The sequence below is a fragment of the Phyllostomus discolor genome, chromosome 8, assembly GCF_004126475.2.
Source record: "Phyllostomus discolor isolate MPI-MPIP mPhyDis1 chromosome 8, mPhyDis1.pri.v3, whole genome shotgun sequence".
NCBI classification, from domain to species: Eukaryota; Metazoa; Chordata; class Mammalia; order Chiroptera; family Phyllostomidae; genus Phyllostomus; species Phyllostomus discolor.
This window is the reverse complement of record NC_040910.2, coordinates 52256292-52276333: the sequence shown is the minus strand read 5'-3', so window position 1 is coordinate 52276333 and position 20042 is coordinate 52256292. Positions and strand designations below refer to the sequence as shown.

Sequence of the window (20042 nt, the reverse complement as noted above, 5' to 3'; positions counted from 1 at the left end):
ACCCACATAAATTCTGGGGGGAAAATTGTGCTATTGAACATTTAACAAACCATTCAAGGTATGTAAAATCAGTTACTTATGTGATAAATGTTATGCCTCTACCAAAAACCTTGTTTCCCTTAGGTAGAAAATAAAAACGTGCAATGTGACCAAAATCAAGTTGTATTTTCCCCCCACATTCCCCCCACATTCTGCTCATTCTGCTTTTCTATGGCTGAACTATTAACCTCAAAGTTTCAGCTCTTTTTAGTGAAACTATTTGAACTCTGTTTCACTGGGCTGGTGTATAGTAGTCTACATATTGGTGCAAACATATCTACATGTGATTTATCTTCGCATTCATGCATGTGGCAGGCAGGGCCAGTCATGCACGCCCAGTATTTCTAAAGGGAAGCTGCAAGACACCCACAATCCACAGGACAGTGTCTGTCCCAATGGACTGGAGTTTGCAGAAAACTGAGTCTCATTTGTTAGGAAGTTCCACCTGGTGCATAAGAAAGACTTGAGACTCAGGGAGTAACAGCAAGGGCGCGGCTGGCGGGGAAGAAGACCGTGGAGCAGAGCCACCCACCAACAGGAGGCGAAGCCAGGAGACTGAGGAACAAGTTCCAAAATAGACATTGCCTTGTTGCTCAGTGCCTCCCTTTGCCTGAATGATAACAGAGATGACTGGCAGATCCGGGGGCTTCTGAGTTTCCCGCACTGGGGTGGGTGGAATGGTGACAGTGCAGGGCCAGAGATCACTGGGAGCCATGGGAGGCTTCCCTCCTCCAGCTCTGCCGAAGAAATGCCCAGGCAGGTCCCAGCCTTAGCCCCTCCGGTGACAGACACCCCCATGTAAAGACTGGGGCCCTTAAATCCCAGTGGGGAGGCCTGGGGTTGGCGGCGCCGGCAGAGGGGAAAGTGGTGGGATGTGGGCTGCCTGGGCCTAGCAGCATGGCGCCGCTGCAGCTGGAGCTCAGCTGACTGGGCGCAGCGCCAAGCTGAGGCCCTAGCCTTCTCTGGAAAACCTGGCACTTCCCGGTGACAGCGAGCCAGCCTGAGTGGGCTTGCTGCTCATTCTGCAACCTCTGGGGCGCAGATGCAGTTGCTTGAGGCACAGGTAGGAGGAGGAAGGAGCAAAGCTGATACCTACCTTCTGTCTCTTTACACCCTCTTCTCCCCCTCTCCCACCCTAAACCACGCCAAGAAGGAGCCAGCGCCAGAGGCAGCTGGGAATTCCTTGCAGGGACTAATTGAAATGAATCTGGTTAGCAGAAGACTCAGCTCTCAAAACCAGCCGACGTGGAACAATGTCCAGCGGTCTGCCCTAGGGAGGAGAGCCTCTCCTGGCTCCATCTGAGCAACGAGTGAGGTGGGGAGTGGGGAGGCCACTGCCCCCTAGGCTCTGAAGGCGGAGGGTCGCTCCTCCAGACCTGCCCCAGGCCCTCCTACAGGCTTGTCTGTCAGCTGTGAAACTCAGCAAGGTTTGAGAACAATTGTCGCCACAATCAAAGTTAAAGAGCCCTTTCACTTGTACCAGTGGTTGAATCAACTCCAGTGACACACATTTATTGAATCAGTTATGGCACTGTGCCAGGCTCTGGCAATTTGCTTTTACCATAGGAAATGAGATTGCAAGGGAAAAATATGTTCTGACAAGCAGACCTTTTAGATATCCTGCAGTAGAATTCTGGGAAATACATTGATAAATCTCAGAGGACACCCAGTAAGGAGTTTAAAATCGGAAAAGCTGTGAACAAATTCACTTGCTTTAATGGCTAGAAACATGACTTGTCGCACTGAAAAGAAGGAGCACCTTAGAGCAATTTAGTGGGTTTTTTGTTGTTGTTGTTTTGTTTTGTTTTTAATTGGCCATGGTGAAAAGAGAGAGTTAAATACAGGAAAGCTGAACAAATTTTTAAAAATGTTTTTCTGGGGTCACCGCTATGGAGTGAGATGCACTTAATGTAACTAAGGTTGAAATACAAAGTTGTAGTTTGGGATTTCTAAAGTACTTGAGCTTCACACAAAATCGTTAGAAGATTAGATTCCTCAGAATTTACAGCTCTAATTTTCAGTATCCACAGAGTTTGTTTTTAAAGAAAACTTGGTATTGGACATGAGTTCAAACTTTCACTTTGAAGATAGCTAGAATAACAATCAAAATGTCCTGATTAAATGAACTGACCCTTCTGTTTTTCAGAATTATTAAGGAATTTGACGATTAAATGAATTTTTATTTCTCTTTTCACCAATAAGATAAACACAATTTTCACTGTCCTCATATTCTTTTTTAAAAATATGTTTTATTGATTATGCTATTACAGTTGTCCCACTCCCCTCCTTTATTCCCCTCTGCCCTGTACATCCCCTCCCACCTGCATTCCCCCTCTTTAGTTCACGTTCATGGGTCACACATGTAAGTTCTTTGGCTTCTCCATTTCCTATACTATTCTTAATCTCCCCCTGCCTATCTTCTACCTACCATTTATGTTTCTTATTTTATGTACCTTTTCCCCCCTCCCCTTCGCACTCCCCCACTGATAACCCTTCATTTGATCTCCATTTCTGTGATTCTGTTCCTGTTCTAGTTGTTTGCTTAATTTGTTTTTGTTTTTGTTTTAAGTTTGGTTGTTAATAACTGTGAGTTTGTTGTCATTTTACTGTTCATATTTTTTAACCTCCTTTTCTTAGGTAAGTCCCTTTAACGTTTCATATTATAAGGGCTTGGTGATGATGAACTCCTTTAACTTTATTTTATCTTTTCTTTATGTGCCCTCCCATTCTAAATGATAGCTTTGCTGGATAAAGTAATCTTGGATGTAAGTCCTTGCCTTTCATGACTTGGAATACTTCTTTCCAGCCCCTTCTTACCTGCAAGGTCTCTTTTGAGAAATCAGCTGACAGTCTTCTGGGAACTCCTTTGTAGGTAACGGTCTCCTTTTCTCTTGCTGCTTTTAAGATTCTCCCCCTATCTTTCATCTTGGGTAATGTAATTATGATGTGCCTTGGTGTGTTCCTCCTTGGGTACAGCTTCTTTGGGCCTCTTTGAGCTTCCTGGACTTCCAGGAAGTCTATTTCCTTTGCCAGATTGGGGAAGTTTCCTTCATTATTTGTTCAAATAAGTTTTCAATTTCTTGTTCATCCTCTTATCTTTCCGGTACCCCTATGATTCAGATGTTGGGACATTTAAAGATGTCCTGGAGGTTCCTAAGCCTTTCCCCATTTTTCTGAATTCTTGTTTCTTCATTCTGTTTTCATTTAATGTTTTTTCTTCTTTCTGGTCCACACTATTGATTTGTGTCCCAGTTTCCTTCCCATCACTGTTGTTTCCCTGTACATTTTCCCTTATTTCACTTAGCATAGCCTTCATTTTTTTTCATCTAATTTGCAACCAAATTCAACCAATTCTGTGAGTATCCTGATTACCAGTGTTTTGAACTGCACATCTGATAGGTTGGCTATCTCTTCATCGCTTAGTTGTATTTTTTCTGGAGCTTTCATCTGTTCTTTCATTTGGGCCATTTTTTATATGTGGGTGCACCTGTTATGTAGTAAAGGGAGGAGACTTAGGTGTTATCAGGGCCCAGCAACCCACATGGCTGCACTGTGACACTGTATGTGGGGGAGAAGTCCAAGAGTGAATAATTCCACTTGCTCCACCCTCTGCCAGTTTTCAGTCACTTCCCCCACTACCTACAAGCAAATTGGGCCCTTCTGGTGCTGATTCTCAGGTGGGTGTCTTTGTGTACGTTCTAGGACCCTGTGAATCTCTCCAACGAACTCTCCTGTGAGGCTGGGAGTTTCTCCCGCTGCCACCTCAACCCCCACACATGTTTTCACTCAGAGGTTTGAGGCTTTATTTCCCTGCGCTGGAGCCCTGGGTTGCTCCATCTGTCTTGCTTCCCAGTTGTTCCTCCTGGTTTGTCTGTACGTGAATGTGGGACCGCCCAGGCCACAATACGCCACCCTGCTGAATCCGCCAGACACTGCCCTGCCTTGAGTCCTCTCTGCCCAGCAGCCTGACTCCACCCCTCCTACTGGTCTGGCTGAATGTTTCTTCTTTAACTCCTTGGTTGTCAGACTTCCATAGAGTTCAATTTTCTGTCAGTTCTGGTTGTTTTTTGTTTTTAAATTTGTTGTTATCCTTCTTTTGATTGTGTGAGGAGGCACAGTGTGTCTACGTATGCCTCCATCTTAGCCGGAAGTGTTCTTGTAAATATTCTAATGTAACAATTGAGCATTTAAAATCTGAAGGATTTTAATTTACTAGTAAATTTTTTTACCAAATAAAAATAGGCAAAAGGAATACATAAATGTAATTCATTTTAGAAAAGAAAATAAATATGGAAACAAACTTTAAAAAACTTCTTTTCAATTATAATTGGCATACAATATTGTATTACTTTCAGATGTACAGCACAGTGATTAGACAGTTGTATACATTATAAAGTAATCTCTCCACACACCTACTACCACCTGGCACCATACATGGTTATTACAACATTATATTCCTGACTGTGTACTTTACATCCCCTTGACTGTTTTTATAACTGACAATTTGTACTTCTTAATCCTTTTCACATAATTTGTCCATCTCCCCAACCCCCAGCCATCTGGTGACCATCAATTTGCCCTCTGTATCTATGAGTTTATTTCTGTTTTGTTTATTTATTTTTTTATCTTCCACATATAAGCAAAATCATATGGTATTTGTTTTTCTCTGTCTGACTTATTTCACTTAGCATAATACCCTCTAGGTCCATCCATGCTGTCCCAAATGACAAGATTTCATTCTTTATGACTGAGCAATATGCCATGTGTACATGCACCATGTCTTCTTTATCCACTCACCTATCGATGGACACCTAGGTTGCTTCCCTATCTTGGCTATTGTAAATAGTGCTGCAGTGAACATGGGGGTGTATATGTCTTTTCAAATTATTATTTTGAATTTCTTTGAATAAACACCCAGAAGTGGAATTGCTAGATTATATGGTAGTTTTATTTTTAATTTTTTGAGGGAAATCCATATTGTTTTCCACAGTGGCTCCACCAATTTACAATTTCACCAACAGTGCATGAGGGTTCCCTTTTCTCCACATCCTTGCCAGCATTTGTCATTTGTTGATTTATTAATGATGGCCATTCTGATAGGTGTGAGATGATATCTCATTGTGGTTTTAATTTGCATTTCTCTGACAGTTAGTGATGTTGAGCATCTTTTCGTATGTCTATTGTATTGGCCATCTTTATGTCCTCTTCAGAGAAATGTTTATTCTAGTCCTCTGCCCACTTTTAAATTGGATGGTTTAGTTTTTTGGTGTTAAGTTGTATGAGTTTCTTATATATTCTGGATATTAACCCCTTATTGGCTGTATCATTGGTGAATATGTTCTCCTATTCAGTAGGTTGTCTTTGGTTTTGTTGATGATTTCCTTTGCTGTGCAAAACTTTTTAATTTGGTGTAGTCCCGTTTGTTTATTTTTTCTTTTGTTTCCTTTGCCCAAGGCAACATATCCCCCCAAAAAAATATTGCTAAGAGTGATGCCAAAGAGTTTACTGCCCATATTTTCTTCCAGGAGTTTTATGGCTTTAGATTTTACATTGAAGTCTATAATCTATTTTTTAATTTTTAAAAAGATTTTATATATTTATTTTTAGAGAGGGAAGGGAGAGAGATAGAGAGAGAGAGAGAAACATCAATGTGTGGTTGTTGGGGGTCATGGCCTGCAACCTAGGCATGTACCCTGACTGGGAATCGAACCTGCGACACTTTAGTTCGCAGCCCGCACTCAATCCACTGAGCTACACCAGCCAGGGTATAATCTATTTTGAGTTTATTTTTTTATATGTTGTAAGAAAGTGGCCTAGTTTCAGTTTTTTTGCATTTATGTGTCCAGTTTTTTTAATACCATTTATTAAAGAGACTGTCTTTACCCCATTGTATATTTTTAAGTATATTTTATTGATTATGCTATTACAATTGTCCCAAGTTTTCCCCCTCTGCCCCCATCCACCCCATATCCTCCCCACCCCTTTAGTTCATGTCCATGGGTCATGCATATAAGTTCTTTCGCCTTTCCATTTCCTCTACTATTCTTAACATTCCCCCCAACCCCCTGTCTATTCTGTAACTATCATTTATGCTTCTTAATCCCTTCACCTTGTCCCCATTCTCCCCCTACTGCTCCCTGTTGATAACCCTCTCTGTGATCTCCATACCTATGATTCTGTTCCTATTCTGGTTGTTTGCTTAGTTTTGTTTTGTTTTGTTTTGTTTTTAGATTCAGTTGTTGATAGATGTGAATTTATTGCCTTTTTGATATTCATAGTTTTGAACTTCTTTTTCCTAAATAAATCCCTTTAACATTTCTTGTAATAATGGCTCAGTGATGAGTAACTCCTTCAGCTTTACCTTATCTGGGAAGCACTTTATCTGCCCTTCCATTCTAAATGATAGCTTTGCTGGAGAGAGTAATCTTGGGTGTAGGTCCTTACTTTTCATCACTTTGAATACTTCTTGCCAGTCCCAGCTTGCCTGCAAAATTTCTTTTGAGAAATCAGCTGATAGTCTTAAGGGAATTCCTTTGTAGGTAACTCTTTTCTTTTGCTGCTTTTAAGATTCTCTCCTTATCTTTAATCTCAGATATGTTCTTTCTTGGGTCCAATTTCTTTGGGACTCTCTGAGTTTCCTGGACTTCCTGGAAGTCTATTTCCTTTGCCATATTAGGAAAGTTCTCTATCATTTTCTCAAATAAGTTTTCAATTTTTTGTTCTTCCTCTCCTCCTTCTGGTATCCCTATGATTTGGATGTTGGTACATTTGAAAATGTCCGAGTGGCTCCTTATACTATCCTTGTGTTATTGAATTCTTGTTTCTTCATTCTGTTTTAGTTGAATGATTATTTCTTCCTTATGTTCCAAATCACTGATCTGCATCCTGGTTACCTTCCCTTCACTGTTGGTTTCCTGTAGATTTTTCTTTATTTCATTTAATGTAAACTTCATTTCTTCCTTTATGTTGTCGCCCTACTCAATGAGTTCTTTGAGCATCCTGATCATCAGTGTTTTGAACTCTGTATCTGATAGGTTGGTTATTTCCATTTCATTTAGTTATTTTTCTGGGGTTTTGTTCTGTTCTTTCATGTGGGCCATATTTCTTTGTTTCCTCTATTTGGCAGCCTCCCTGTGTTTGTTTCTGTGTAATAGGCAGAGCTACTTCAACTCTCTGTCTTGTTAGGTTGGCCTATTATAGAAAAGGTACCTGTAGCACCTGTAAATTGTGTGGGGCAGAGCCTTCAGTATTCACCAGGGCAGGGCAACCCTCTTCACTGCTTTGTGGTTCTGTGTTGAGGGAGGGCTTGGAGAGAGGACAGTGCCGCCGCCTGGCTTCTGGAGGTTTGCCCAGCACTCACCCCATTTCCAGTTACTTCACCCACTCCCCATATGTGACTGGCACCCGTCCAGCTGTTGCCCTGGTGCTGAGTCCTAGATTGGGTGAGTTTGCATATGTTCTAAGTCTGTGTGGGCCCTTTAAGTAGCATCTCCTGAAAATCTGGTAGTTTCTTCCACTGTCCCAACCCCCACTGGTTTTTACATCCAGAAGTTATGGAGATTTACCTTCCTGGCACTGGAACCCAGGGCTGTGCTGTCTGGCCTGGGCCTGGGATCGCTCACTCTCAATCGCTTAGTCAAGGTATCCCTCCTGATTTTTATCCACCACATGTGAATGTGGGATCACTCATGCCTGTTCCACCACTGCCACTGCTGCCTCTCCGTGCCACACCACATCTCCTGCCTTTCTACCTGTCTCCATGTCTCTGCCCCTCCTGCTTGTCTGGATAAATGTGGCTTCTTTCAATCTCTGGTTGTCAGATTTCCATACAGTTCAGTTTTCTGACAGTTCTGGGTGTTATTTGTTTTGAGATTTAGTTGTAATTCTTTTTGTGGTTGCACGAGGAGGCAAAGTATGTCTACCTACACCTCCATCTTTTTAAAAAAGATTTTTATTTATTCATTTTTAGAGGCAGGGGGAGGGAGGGAGAAAGAGAAGGAGAAAAACATCAATGTGTGGTTGCCTCTCGTGTGCCCCCTACTGGGGACCTGGCCCCCAATCCAGGCATTTACCCTCATTCGGAATTGAACCAGTGACCCTTTGGTTCAAGGGCTGGCACTCAATCCACTGAGCCACACCATCCACAGCTACACCTCCATCTTGATCAGAAGTTCCTATTGTATATTCTTGCTTTGTTTGTTGTAGATTAATTGACCATATAGGCATGGATTTACTTCTAGGCTCTCTGTTCTGTTCCATTGGCCTAGGTTTCTGTTTTTATGCCAGTACCGTGCTGTTTTGGATACTATAGCCTCAAGTATACTCTCTTATCAGGTGGTATGATACCTCCAACTGTGTTCTTCTTTCTGAAGTGTGCTATGGCTATTTTGGGATTTTCTGTGGTTCCATACAGACTTTAGGATTATTTTCTAATTCTCTAAAAAATTCCATTGGTATTTTGACAGGGAATACATTAAATCTGCAGATTGCTTTGGATGGTATGAACATTTGAACAATGTTAAGTCCTCCTATCCATGGGCATGGTATATCTTTCTGCTCATTTGTATTTTCTATTTCTTTCCTCAGTGTCTTATATATAATTTTCTGAGTACAGGTCTTTTACCTCCTTGGTTTACTTTATTTCTAGGTATTTTATTCTTTTTGATACAACTGTGATGGAATTGTCTTCTTAATTTCTCTTTCTGATAGTTTTTTTATAATGTAAATAATATGTAAAAATGCAAACAATTCCTGAATATTAACTTTGTATCCTGTTACTTTACTGAATCCATTTATTAATTCTAATAGTTTTTGGTGGGAATTTAGCGTTCTCTATATAGTATTGTGTCATCTGCAAATGGCGACAGTTTTACTTCTTTTTTTCCAGTGTGGATGCCTTTTATTTCTTTTTATTGTCTGACTGCTGTGGCTAGGACTTCCAGTGCTAGTGGTGAGGTGGACATCCTTGTCTTGTCCCTGATCTTAAAGAAAAAGTGTTCAGCTTTTCACCATTGGGGATGACGTTAGCTGTGGGTTTGTCACGTATATGGCCTTTGTTATGTTGAGGTATGTTCCCCCTGTCCCCACTTTGATGAGAGTTTTTGTCATAAATGGATGTTAGATTTTGTGAAATTCTCTTTATTTATCTATTGATTTGATCATATACTTTTTATCCTTCATTTTGTTTATGTGGTATATCATGCTCATTGATTTGCAGATATTGGACTAACCTTGCAGCCCAGGAATAAAGAAGCCCCCTTGATCACAGTGTATGAACACTTTACTGTATTGCTGAATGTGTTTTTTTACTATTTTATGAGGATTTTGCATCTATTTTTATCAGGAATGTTGGCCTGTGATTTTCTTTTTTTGTAGTATCTTTGACTGATTTTGGTATTGGGGTAATGCTGAAGTTGTAAAATGAGTTTGGAAGCTTTCTTTCCTCTTCAATTTTTTGAAAAAAATTAAGAAGGACAAGTATTAATTCTTCTTCGAATGTTTGGTAAAATTCATCTGTGCAGCCAGCTGGTATAGGACTTTTCTTAGGAGTTTCTTCATTATTGATTCAATTTTGTTAACAGTTATTAGTCTTCTCTGATTTTCTTTCTTCCTATTTCAGTCTTAGGAGACTGTATGTTGCTAGTAGCTTATCCATTTCTTCCAGGTTGTCCAATTTGTGTGCATATAATTGTTCATAGTATTTTCTTACTCTCCTTTGTATTTCTGTGGTGTCAGTTGTTACTTCTCCTCTTTTATTTCTGATTTTATTTATCTGGCCCTCTCTCTTGCTTTCTTGATGAATCTGGCTGAAGGTTGATCAATTTTGTTTATGTTTTCAAAGAACCAGCTCTTGGTCTCATTGATCTTTTCTATTTTTCTTAAAGACTTGATTTATTGATTTTCAGAGAAAGGGGAAGGGAAGGAGAAAAACATTGAAGTGCAAGAGAAACATCAATCAGTTACCTCTCGCATACCCTCAGCTGGGGACTTGGCCTGGAACCCAGGCATGTGCCTTGACAGGGTATCAAACCCACAACTTTTTGGTTCTCAGGCTGATGCTCAGTCCACTGAGCTACACCAGCCAGGGCTCTATGGTTTGTGTTTTGTTTTCACTCAATTTCACTTATTTCCACTCTGATCTTTATTATTTCCTTTTCTCTATTCACTTTGAGCTTTGTTTGCTCTTCTTTTTCTAGTCCTTTTAGCTGTAAGGTTGGCTTGCTGACAATTTTTGCAACAGAGATAATATAAGTATACTTGACTAGTAAACCCAGGTAGAATAAAGTTGTTTATCTGCATGATATTCAGTGGTGATAACTCTAAAGACATGTACATTTTTTAAAGATTTGATTTATTTTATTTTTAGACAGAGGCAAAGAGAAGGAGAAAGAGAGGGAAAGAAACATCAATGTGTGATTGCCTGTCACAGGCCCCTCACTGGGGGCCTGGTCCACAGCCCAAGCATGTGCCCTGACCGGGAATTGAATTGGTGACCCTGTGGTTCTCAGGCCAGTGCTCAATCCACTGAGCCGCACCAGCCAGGGCAAGATAGGTACATTTTAATTAAACTAACAAACTTAAACTAGCTCTTATTTATTAAAGATGGTCTTAGATTGCATAAACTTGAAAAAATATTTGAGTTAGTCTATCTCACTGAGAGTTTAGAATATCTAATCTTTACAAGCGCATTCCTTCAAATGAATTAATTGTATTTATTAAATTAATGTTAACAATACCACCTGGAGGTATAAAAATATCTTGCATCTGCAGCACACATAGACACAGACAGGCAGATGCAGAGACCTTGTAGCCATGAGACAGGCACAACAACACAAACTCGCTGGTTTCAAAAAGCACAGCTGGATCTAAAGTGTGTTCCTGGGAGATGGAATACATTAATGTTACCTGTTCAGGTGGCTAAGCTTTCAAAATAATAGTTTTGGAGAAGACAATCTTATGGAAGCTGTGGCTAGATTTTGGGCAAAGTTGATTCTATAGCTACTTTTACTTTTTTAAAAAACTCTTTTTCCCCTTCAGTCTTAGGAACTGGGGTTGGTAAAGACAGATGGGCTTCGAGTTGCTCTTGGAGCTGCGTTTCTGGCTCGCAAATATTTGGAAGAGAAGGACAATTGCTCTCAATTTCTTAAATGACATCATGGGTTAACCTACCTGTCCAGATACTTCATCCCTAATTTGCTTTTTCTCCCCTTTGGGTATATAGTTTTACTTTAGTTTAGTTTTACTTTTAGTTTAGTTTAGCTTTTAATGAATTCCTATCAGGCTCTTGAATCTTTAGCTTCCAATTTTGCCAAATTTCTGATCAAAAGTTGTTATTACTTTGAAATATTGTGTCAGGTAAAGTTGACATCACTTTTAGAACATAAACCCTGTTTAAATTTTCTAATTTCCATAATCTTGTTAGTCCTTACACTTCCATATCCTTTAATCTGATGTCAGCCTGAACCAGGGCTTTGCCGATGGGCTCCGGTGCCACTGGTCCTGGAAGGCCCGTGTCCAGGAGTCCCGCACGTCTCCCTTTCTGTCCCCTGACCAGTGTTCCCACTCCTGTGCCAAAGGGCTCTGGGTCCCCAGTGAGGGGGGGAGCCAAGATCTTTATAATTTTAACATCAGGGGACAGCTGTCTGGAAACGGCCTTGGCTCTCAGCGGAGAGATGGTATCGCAGGTGGAGGTTCGGGGCCAGCAGCGTGGGACAAAGGGGTGTCCGACTGGTGGCCCAAGGTGACTGACTGTGAATGCGGCCCAACAGAAAATCGTAGATTCCCTGAAAACATTATGAGTTTTCTTGTGTGTGTGATTGTATGTCACAATGTATTTAATGTGTGGTCCAAGTCAATTCTTCTTCTTCCAGTGTGGCGCAGAGACGCCAAAATGTTGGACACCCCTGGGACGCTGGAATCAGACCTCTACTCCCAGGGATACGACACAAAGAGGTTCACGATAAAAAGGTGTACCCCAGGAGACACCCCTGTTGAAGAGGGGTGAGTGGGGTGCTTCGTGGGAAAGTCATTTCTGTTGTCATTTTATTCACAGCCTCCAGAGTGGTGGGAGCTCCGAAGTGGTGCCTATTGGTGCACAGATGGCTCCCAGCAGCCCTTTCTCTCCCCCTGCTGGTCATGTGATTTAATTATTAACTCAAGAAAGAATTTCCTATGGAGTGGAATTGAAATTCTTGTAACTTTTCACAGGACCAGACTCATCTTGGCTGTCCTGGTAGATTCTAGGCTCACGAGGAGCCTAATTTTCTCCCAGCCCAGCGCTGCAGAGACCTGGAGGGTGGCAGCTGAGACATGTGCAGCAGGGGGGGGCCTGGGCCTGCACGGGTTACTGGTGGGCTGCCCAAGCCTCTGCTGTCCATAGTGGGATGCCAATGAGGTCCTAGGCCTCTGAGTCTCAGTTCCTAAGCTGTGGATACCAGCTTGTCTGGTTTGCTCACCCGTGACACTAAAAAAGCACAAAGAGCAAGCAGGCCACCCTGTACCCTGCAACTTGCCTCTGCCTTGTGACTGTGCTTAATATAGGTCAAATGAAAACAGCTCCCAAAATAGACCTTCTCTGAGAAGCAGCTGGCTTGTGAAATGCTCTACAGAGCAGGAAAAGGTGTGGGTGACGGGGGACCGTAGTTCTCCTCAGGTGTTACGTAACCTGGGCTCGAAAACCGGGGACAAATATCTGCAGAGAAGTGAGTCTACCACTGTCCCTGCCTCCCCACCCCTACCCCTGGCCCCGGAAGTAGCCCAACCACACTGCATATCACAAACTTGCAAAAAGCTTGTTCTGTCCTGGGCATCAGGTCACCCCTCAGAGCATCACCTCATCACTCTGGGGAGCTGATCAGCCACCAAAGTGATCACATGACTTCCTATCTGCGTGGGCTGGGAGCACCAGAGTGGGGAGGTGGTTCCCCTGGTGCATGGGGTGGATCTCACCAGACCAGAGCAGTGGGAGGGGTAGAGAGGGGTGGAGGGGGGGAGAGCAGTGGTGGGAGGGGTGTGGGAGGGGTGGAGCACAGTGGTGGGCTGGGGGCTGAGGGGGACAACAAAGCAGCAGGGAGCAGGAACACCTGCATATGCCCTCTTCTTTTTGTCTTTCCCATTTTTTTTTGCCTTGGCCAGGGGAGAGGGCTTTCCCTAACTAAAGAGAATTGCCTACCCCAGCATTCATTTTCCACTAGCTCTGTAATGATACAGTGAGGGCTGCCTATAGAGGGAGGCAGGTGGAGGGTCAGGACTTCCCTGGGGAAGGGACACAGGGGCCTCAGCAGTGCTCTGGGAGCTATGCCGCCCTTCAGGGTTGTCCCAGAATAAAAGCAAGGGGGTTGGGCCTTTCCAGTACGTGTGAATCAGAACACTTTGTTTTCTGTATTTTCTGATCCTTTGACAGCGGGGCCTGATCCTGGAGAGACTACCCCTCCAGGGGGCTAGCCTGTTCCAAGAGGTAGAAAAGGACTCCCTGTGAGCACAGCTTTCAGATGCAAACCAGCCAAGCCAAAGTCCATACCCCCCACACTTCAGGAACACTTACACTGGAACCACTGTTACCCCAGTGTCAGCACCAGACAACTCAGGACAGCCCCCCACCTAAACCTGCGTGCTCTGCCTTGCCTTGCCTTTCCTATGGGAACCATAACAGAGGCTCCTGCCCACGCTTTCCCCTGTTGTCTCTTTACTGCCTCTGCCTTGTGACCAAATGGGGTGCTGCCCTGCATGGCCCTGTGTGATGGGCAATCTGCACTGTTTCTAGGGATCTGTGATTATGAACTTCTTCCTTTGTGGCAGTCCTCTCCTACCTGTTGTAATGCAGGAGCTCCAAACTGGGGAGCAGTACTTTCGTTCATGATATTCCAAATAAACCACCCAGAGGACCAGCAGAGGTGGACATGCTGTCTATTACTCACATTACAGGGGTGTACACCAATGGCAGTGCCTCAGTGTGTGGAACACCGCCCGTCTCCAGCCTTGGCGCTACTTGTAGGGTTAGAGAGGGAGTAGTGTGTGACAATCCCACGCTGTTGTGATACATGCAGGAGCCTTGAGACACAGGGGACTTGCCAGGCCTGGGACATCCAGATACAGACTGTTTTTCTCGTTCCTTGTGGCTGCTGGCCAGGCAGGCACCTGTTGTCTGAGGTCATGGAGGGACAACTTCCTGAGTTACCCCACACCTGTTTAAAACAAATCTGGAGTACCCTTAAAACACCAGGCACAGGATGTGGCCTGCCCTGGGGCATTGGTGCAAGGCAGCTCCTGCTTGCACCTTGGGCAAGGCAGCTCCTGCTGGCAGGTCCCAGAGGGGGACTGAGCTGCCAGACATCAGAAGGCACCACTCCTGGCATCTTGAAGAAGAAATGCTTCAGTCTGGAAGAGGGCACGGGGTTATGAGTCACGCATCCACGCCAGGGGCATGTTAAGATGGAGGAGACTTAAGTGTACAGGGTCCGGCCGAAGTAACGCCAGCTTGAGTGTGGTTGGTAGGGCACGTGAATGTCTTGCACCAGATGGACAGCAATTTAAACATTTCACCTAAAATGTCATATCAAGTGCTTGAGTGTGATATTGTTATGTTACAGAATTACATGCTTATGATTTTGTAATAGAAGATTTTGTAATAAAAAAGGGGTCTTATTGTGCCGAACCTTGTATTTAAGTGCTGGTCAAAAGGATCAAGTTGGAAGGGAAGGGTTAAGCCACAGGAAAGGACAGGAGCACCTGATGGCTGAGTGAGGGGCAGAGGACTGACTACAGCCTTGTTTGTTTAAGCACAGGAATGCATTCTGGGAAACCCATCGCTGGGCGATTATGTCATTGTGAACAGCGCAGGACGCTCTTACCCAAAGTGGGATGGCATAGCCCACTGCACACCTAGGCTGTGTTACCCCAGTAGTCATAACATCTGGCTTCTTGTTATCTTTGCAGATAGTTTTTAGGGAAACAAGGTTGCTTTGGGCCAGTCCGAAGGTTATTTTGCTTTGTTTCAGCACCCCAAGTGCTGAGGTAGAGGCGCGTAGGACAGTTCCTCTGGCATGGCAGTGCCGCCCTGTTTAAAGTGACTCTGTTTATATTGTCGTTTACAAGCCTATTGTATTGCTCCTAGGCTACAAGCTCGCACCAGGGGTGTCCAGCCTTTTGGCATCTCTGGGCTACATTGGAAGAAGAAGAGTTGTCTTGAGCCACACATTAAATATACTGCGACATGTAATCACACACACAAATCTCACCATGTTTTAAGTAAATTTACGATTTTGTGTTGGGCCGCATTTGTGTTGTCACAGCCATCCTGAGTGGCCTGCGGCCCGCAGCCCGCAGGTTTGTGCGTTACTGACCAAAACAGCATGAGATTAAATCCAGCCCGAGATGTTGCTGTTGGTTTGGAACCTGCTGGTGTTGCTTCATTCTGTGTTGTCCTGGATCACTGTACCCCTTGCAGCTGCTCTGCCTTTCTCTGCCTTGCTGTCTGCCCTGCAGGATGACTGTGGAGCAGCCTTGCCCTCTAGCTTCCAGGTGGGCGAGGTGAGGAGCAGCCCTAAGGAGGAGAAAAGAGGACTGAGTACAGCGAAGACGGTATTTATCTCCAGCAGCCTCCCTGCAGGGTCACCTTGGGCTCTCTGTGGTCTGTTACAGGTCACTGCTCCTTTCTAGGCAGACTTCTCTGCCGCATTCTCCTTCCAGGTTCCTGTAATAGCTCCCTCCCCCAGGGCCCAGACTGCAGTGCCTGGAGGGAGGTACCCAGGGTGCAAGAATATAAGGAGGCCACTCTCACTTGCACAACCCTGAGGACCCGAGCTACCTCAGATTCTGCATCAGGGGTGCCTCCCTCACCTGGCCGTAGTCCCTGCTCTGCTGTCCTGGCATCCTTCCAGGCCTAGTGACAGGGCTGCTACTAGCGGTGCGATATTACTACCCTCTTTGTTTCCATCTAGCCATGCCAGTAGCTTTGTAAGGGACCCTTTTGTTACTCCCTCCTAGACTTACTCCAGCCTGAGTGTGCCATCAAGCTCCTCTTGGGACCTGACTGCTATAATTGGGTACAACTTTCTGTGGCACTAGTATTTTTTGTATTATTTTTAACGGTGCATTTTCTACCTTTTTAGTTGTGGTTTTCCCTGTATAAAATACTATCTCTTATAGAGTCTACTTCTTTTTTATTAGACTTATCTGGTTTCCATATTTTTACTATTACAAACAATACCACAAATATGTGGGCATTTCCCTAAGGTAAATTCCTAGTAGAATTTATACAACTTCTGGGTGAAGTTGTCTAAATATTTTTAAAGCTTGTGATATGTGTATGCATCCAAGTTTTGGTTTGCATTCTTCGCTGGGGCGCTGGGACATTGGCGCGCCATGTTTTAATTTCTGCTTCTGTGAATTGTTTGTTCGTGACCTTCACTCATTGTTTAGTGGAATGATATTTGTTCATATTGACATGTAATGGTTCTTTATGCGCAATAAATATTATTCTTTGTCACCCATTGTGAGGGTTATTTCCTTGTTTGTTGGTTGACTCTTATTTATTGACATTTGATAATTTTGTGTTTGTGTATGAGCATTTGAAAATTTCAGATGTTTGTCTCTTAAGAGACATTTGTTTTTTTTTTGTTTTTGGTTTCTTTCTTTGCTTTTTATTTAGCAAGGCCTTTCTCTCCTCAATACCATATAAATATTTTATATTATTATTCTCTATGTTTTTTAAAAGATTTTATTTATTTACTTTTAGAGAGAGGAGAAGAGAGGGAGAAAGAGGAAGAGAAACATCACCGTGTGGTTGCCTCTCTTGTGCCCTCCACTGGGGGCCTGGCTTGCAACCTAGGCATGTGCCCTGACTGGGAATTGAACTAGTGACCCTTTGGTTCACAGGCCAGCAGTCAATCCACTGAGCCACACCAGCCAGAGCTCTTCTCTGTCTTTCATAGTATTGTATTTCATGTTTGTTTAACTACTTGAGCTGTCTGGATTTTTTTTTTGAATAGTCAATTATTTTAGCCTTTGTACTTCCCTGATTTAAATTCCAATTTTATCATATAATAAATATTTACTCATAATTGGATTGTTCCTGGACTGTCGATTCTGTTTCACTGAGCTGTTTATTCTTATAACAGAACTTTAATGTTTTAATTATTGTAGCTTTGAAAAATTAAATAGGACATGCTCTTCTCCCCTCCACACCCCATTAACTTTCTTTTTCAAAATATTTCCTGAATATTCAGCTATACTGATTCTTCCAAATGATGTTTAGATTTATTTTGTGAATTTTCACTAAAAACTCAAATATTTTAATTGAAATTACTTTATACCTATAAACTCATTTAAGGAGAATTAATATTTTTTAAATATTAAACTATTTTAACCAGATATATCAGTATTTTTTCATAGATTCAACTCTTTCTTAAAACATCAAGCCTTCTTTGATATTAAAATTTTATTATTTTCTCCATATACGTTTATGACTTAATGTAGACCTTATTTAATTAGTTTAGAAAGAGCTTCCTATTTTTAGTTGACTTAGATGGGGTTTTATGCTTTTCTTAATTAAAAATGTATTTCTTTAAACTGTGGTAAAATATGTGACCACAAACTGTCATTTAAACCATTGTTGAGTCTAGAGCTCAGGGGCGCCAGGCACATTCACACTGCTGGGCCGCCGCCACCACCCTGTCCCCAGGGCGTTTCCCACCTGGCAAAGCTGAATATCCCCAGTAAACAGTGCTCCTCCCTCCCCCATCTCCTCAGCCTCTGCAAGCACCATGCTTTATGTTGCAAAGAATCTGATTCCCTACCCTAAGTACCTCGGGTGAGTGGAATTCTACAGTATTTGTTCTTTTACGACTGGCTTATTTCACTTAACATAATGTCTTCAAAGTTCATCTACTTTGTAGCATGGGTCAGGATTTTTTTCCCTTTTAAGGCTGAGTAATCAATCATATATACATATATATATGTATATATAATATATATGAATGCATAATATTACACATGTGTGTGTAATATATACATATTTATTTATTTATTTACATATTTTATCCATCCATTCATCTGTTGATAGACACTTGGGTTGCTTTTACCTTTTGGCTATTGTGAATAATGCAGGTATGAACATGGCTGTGCAAATGTCTCTTCAAGGTTCTGCTTTCAGTTATTTTGTGTATATACCTAGGAGAGAAATTGTTGGATTGTATGATAATTCTATTTTTAATTTTTTGAGGACCCTCCATACTGTTTTCCATAAGGGCTGCACCATTTTACACCATCATTACACTCAAGTTCTAATTTCTCCACATCCTTGCCAACATTTGTTATTTTCTGTTTGACAGTAGCCTAGCCATCTTAATGGGTGGGTTAGTTTTTATTTGCATTTTTTTTACATTTTATTTTTATTTATTTTTAGAGAGGGAAGGGAGGGAGAAAGAGAGAGAGAGAGAGAAACATCAATGTGTGGTTGCTGGGGGCCGTAGCCTGCAACCCAGGCATGTGCCCTGACTGGGAATTGAACCTGTGACACTTTGGTTCGCAGCCCGCGCTCAATCCACTGAGCTATGCCAGCCAGGTATTTGCATTTCTTTAGTGAACTAAAGATGTTGAGCATCTTTTCATGTGTTTATTGGCCACTTATATATCTGCTTTGGAGAAATGTCTATTCAAGTGTTTTGCTCATTTCTGAGTCAGGTTTTTTGTTGTTGTTATTGTTATTGAGTTTCAGTAGTTCTTTATATTTTCTAGATATTAATCCCTTATGAGATATGTAATTTACAAATATTTTGTCCTCTTCTGTGAGTTCTCTTTTAGTTTGTTGATAGTGTCCTTTGATATGCAAAAGTTTTCTTATTTCCAAGAAGTTCAATTTGTCTATTTTTTTTAGTTGCCTGTGTCTTTGGTGTCATAGTTAAGAATTCATTAATAAATCCAATGTCATGAAGAATTGCTCCTATATTTTCTTCTAAAAATTTAATAGTTTTTGTTCTTACATTAGGCCTTTGATCTGTTTTTAGTTAATTTTTGTTTATGGTGTTAGGTAAGAGTTCCCCTTCATTCTTTTGTTCATTTATGTGAACATCCAGTTTTCCTAGCACCATTTGTGGAAAAGGCTGTCCTTTCCCTGTTCAGTGCTCTTAGCACTCTTGTTGAAAATTATTTGACCACATTTCAAAGGGTATGGTTCTGGGCTCTCCATTCTGTTCCTTTGGTCTATTTGTCTGTCTTCATACCAATACCACACTATGCTGATTACCATGGCTTTGTAATAGCTTTTTAAGTTAGGAATGTGATTCTTCCAACTTTGCTTTTAATTTAATTTTTTTCAGGGTTGTTTAGTTACTCAGGGTCCCTTGAGATTCTATGTGAATTTTAGGATGGATTTTTCTATTTTTTCCAAAACCATTATTAGAATTTTGATAGGGATTAGATTGAATCTGTAGATCACTTTGGGTAATAATGATACCTTAAAAATATTATCTTCCAATCCAATAGTCTTTCCATTATCATATATTTTTATATGAAGAATATACACTGGAAATTGACAAGTAGGTTTTTGGCACTGAGATCATTTAAAAGGATAATTGCATTAATAGACATATTAATATCAACCACCCCTACATTCTCTGGATAAAGCCAACTTGGTTATGGTCAACTATTCTTTTGTTGTGTTGCTGAATTTGACTTGCTAGGATATTTAGAATTTTTACTTTTCTATTCATAAGAAAGGTTGGTGAGTACTCTCTTTTGACTTTAACTTTTACTATCACATTTGTGCCAGTACCCATTAGGTTTTTATAGCAGGTATGAATTTCACACAGGTTCAGAGATACAGATATATAACTATCTTTGTTTCTCTATAACAGATACTTAGTTCAAGACAGCCCATTTCTGCTAATGAAAGAAATTACTCAGGAGTGGTGTGGGGAAAATGGAGACAACTGTACTTGAACAAGAATAAAAAATAAATAAATAAAATGCACAAAATATAAAAAAAAGAAAGAAAATAAAAAGAA

The 20042-nt window shown here is 41.8% G+C and overlaps 1 protein-coding gene across 1 annotated transcript in view; it reads left to right on the top strand.

Annotated features, from left to right (window-relative positions):
- The first annotated feature begins 940 nt into the window (after positions 1 to 940).
- The window catches only part of LOC118502336 (phosphatidylethanolamine-binding protein 4-like), a 75975-nt gene continuing 56873 nt past the window's right edge, over positions 941 to 20042 (top strand). The window contains exon 1 of the mRNA XM_036034496.1: positions 941 to 1102. Coding sequence (XP_035890389.1) covers positions 1082 to 1102 — 21 coding nt within the window. The 5' untranslated portion in view covers positions 941 to 1081. The remainder of the gene's footprint in view (positions 1103 to 20042) is intronic.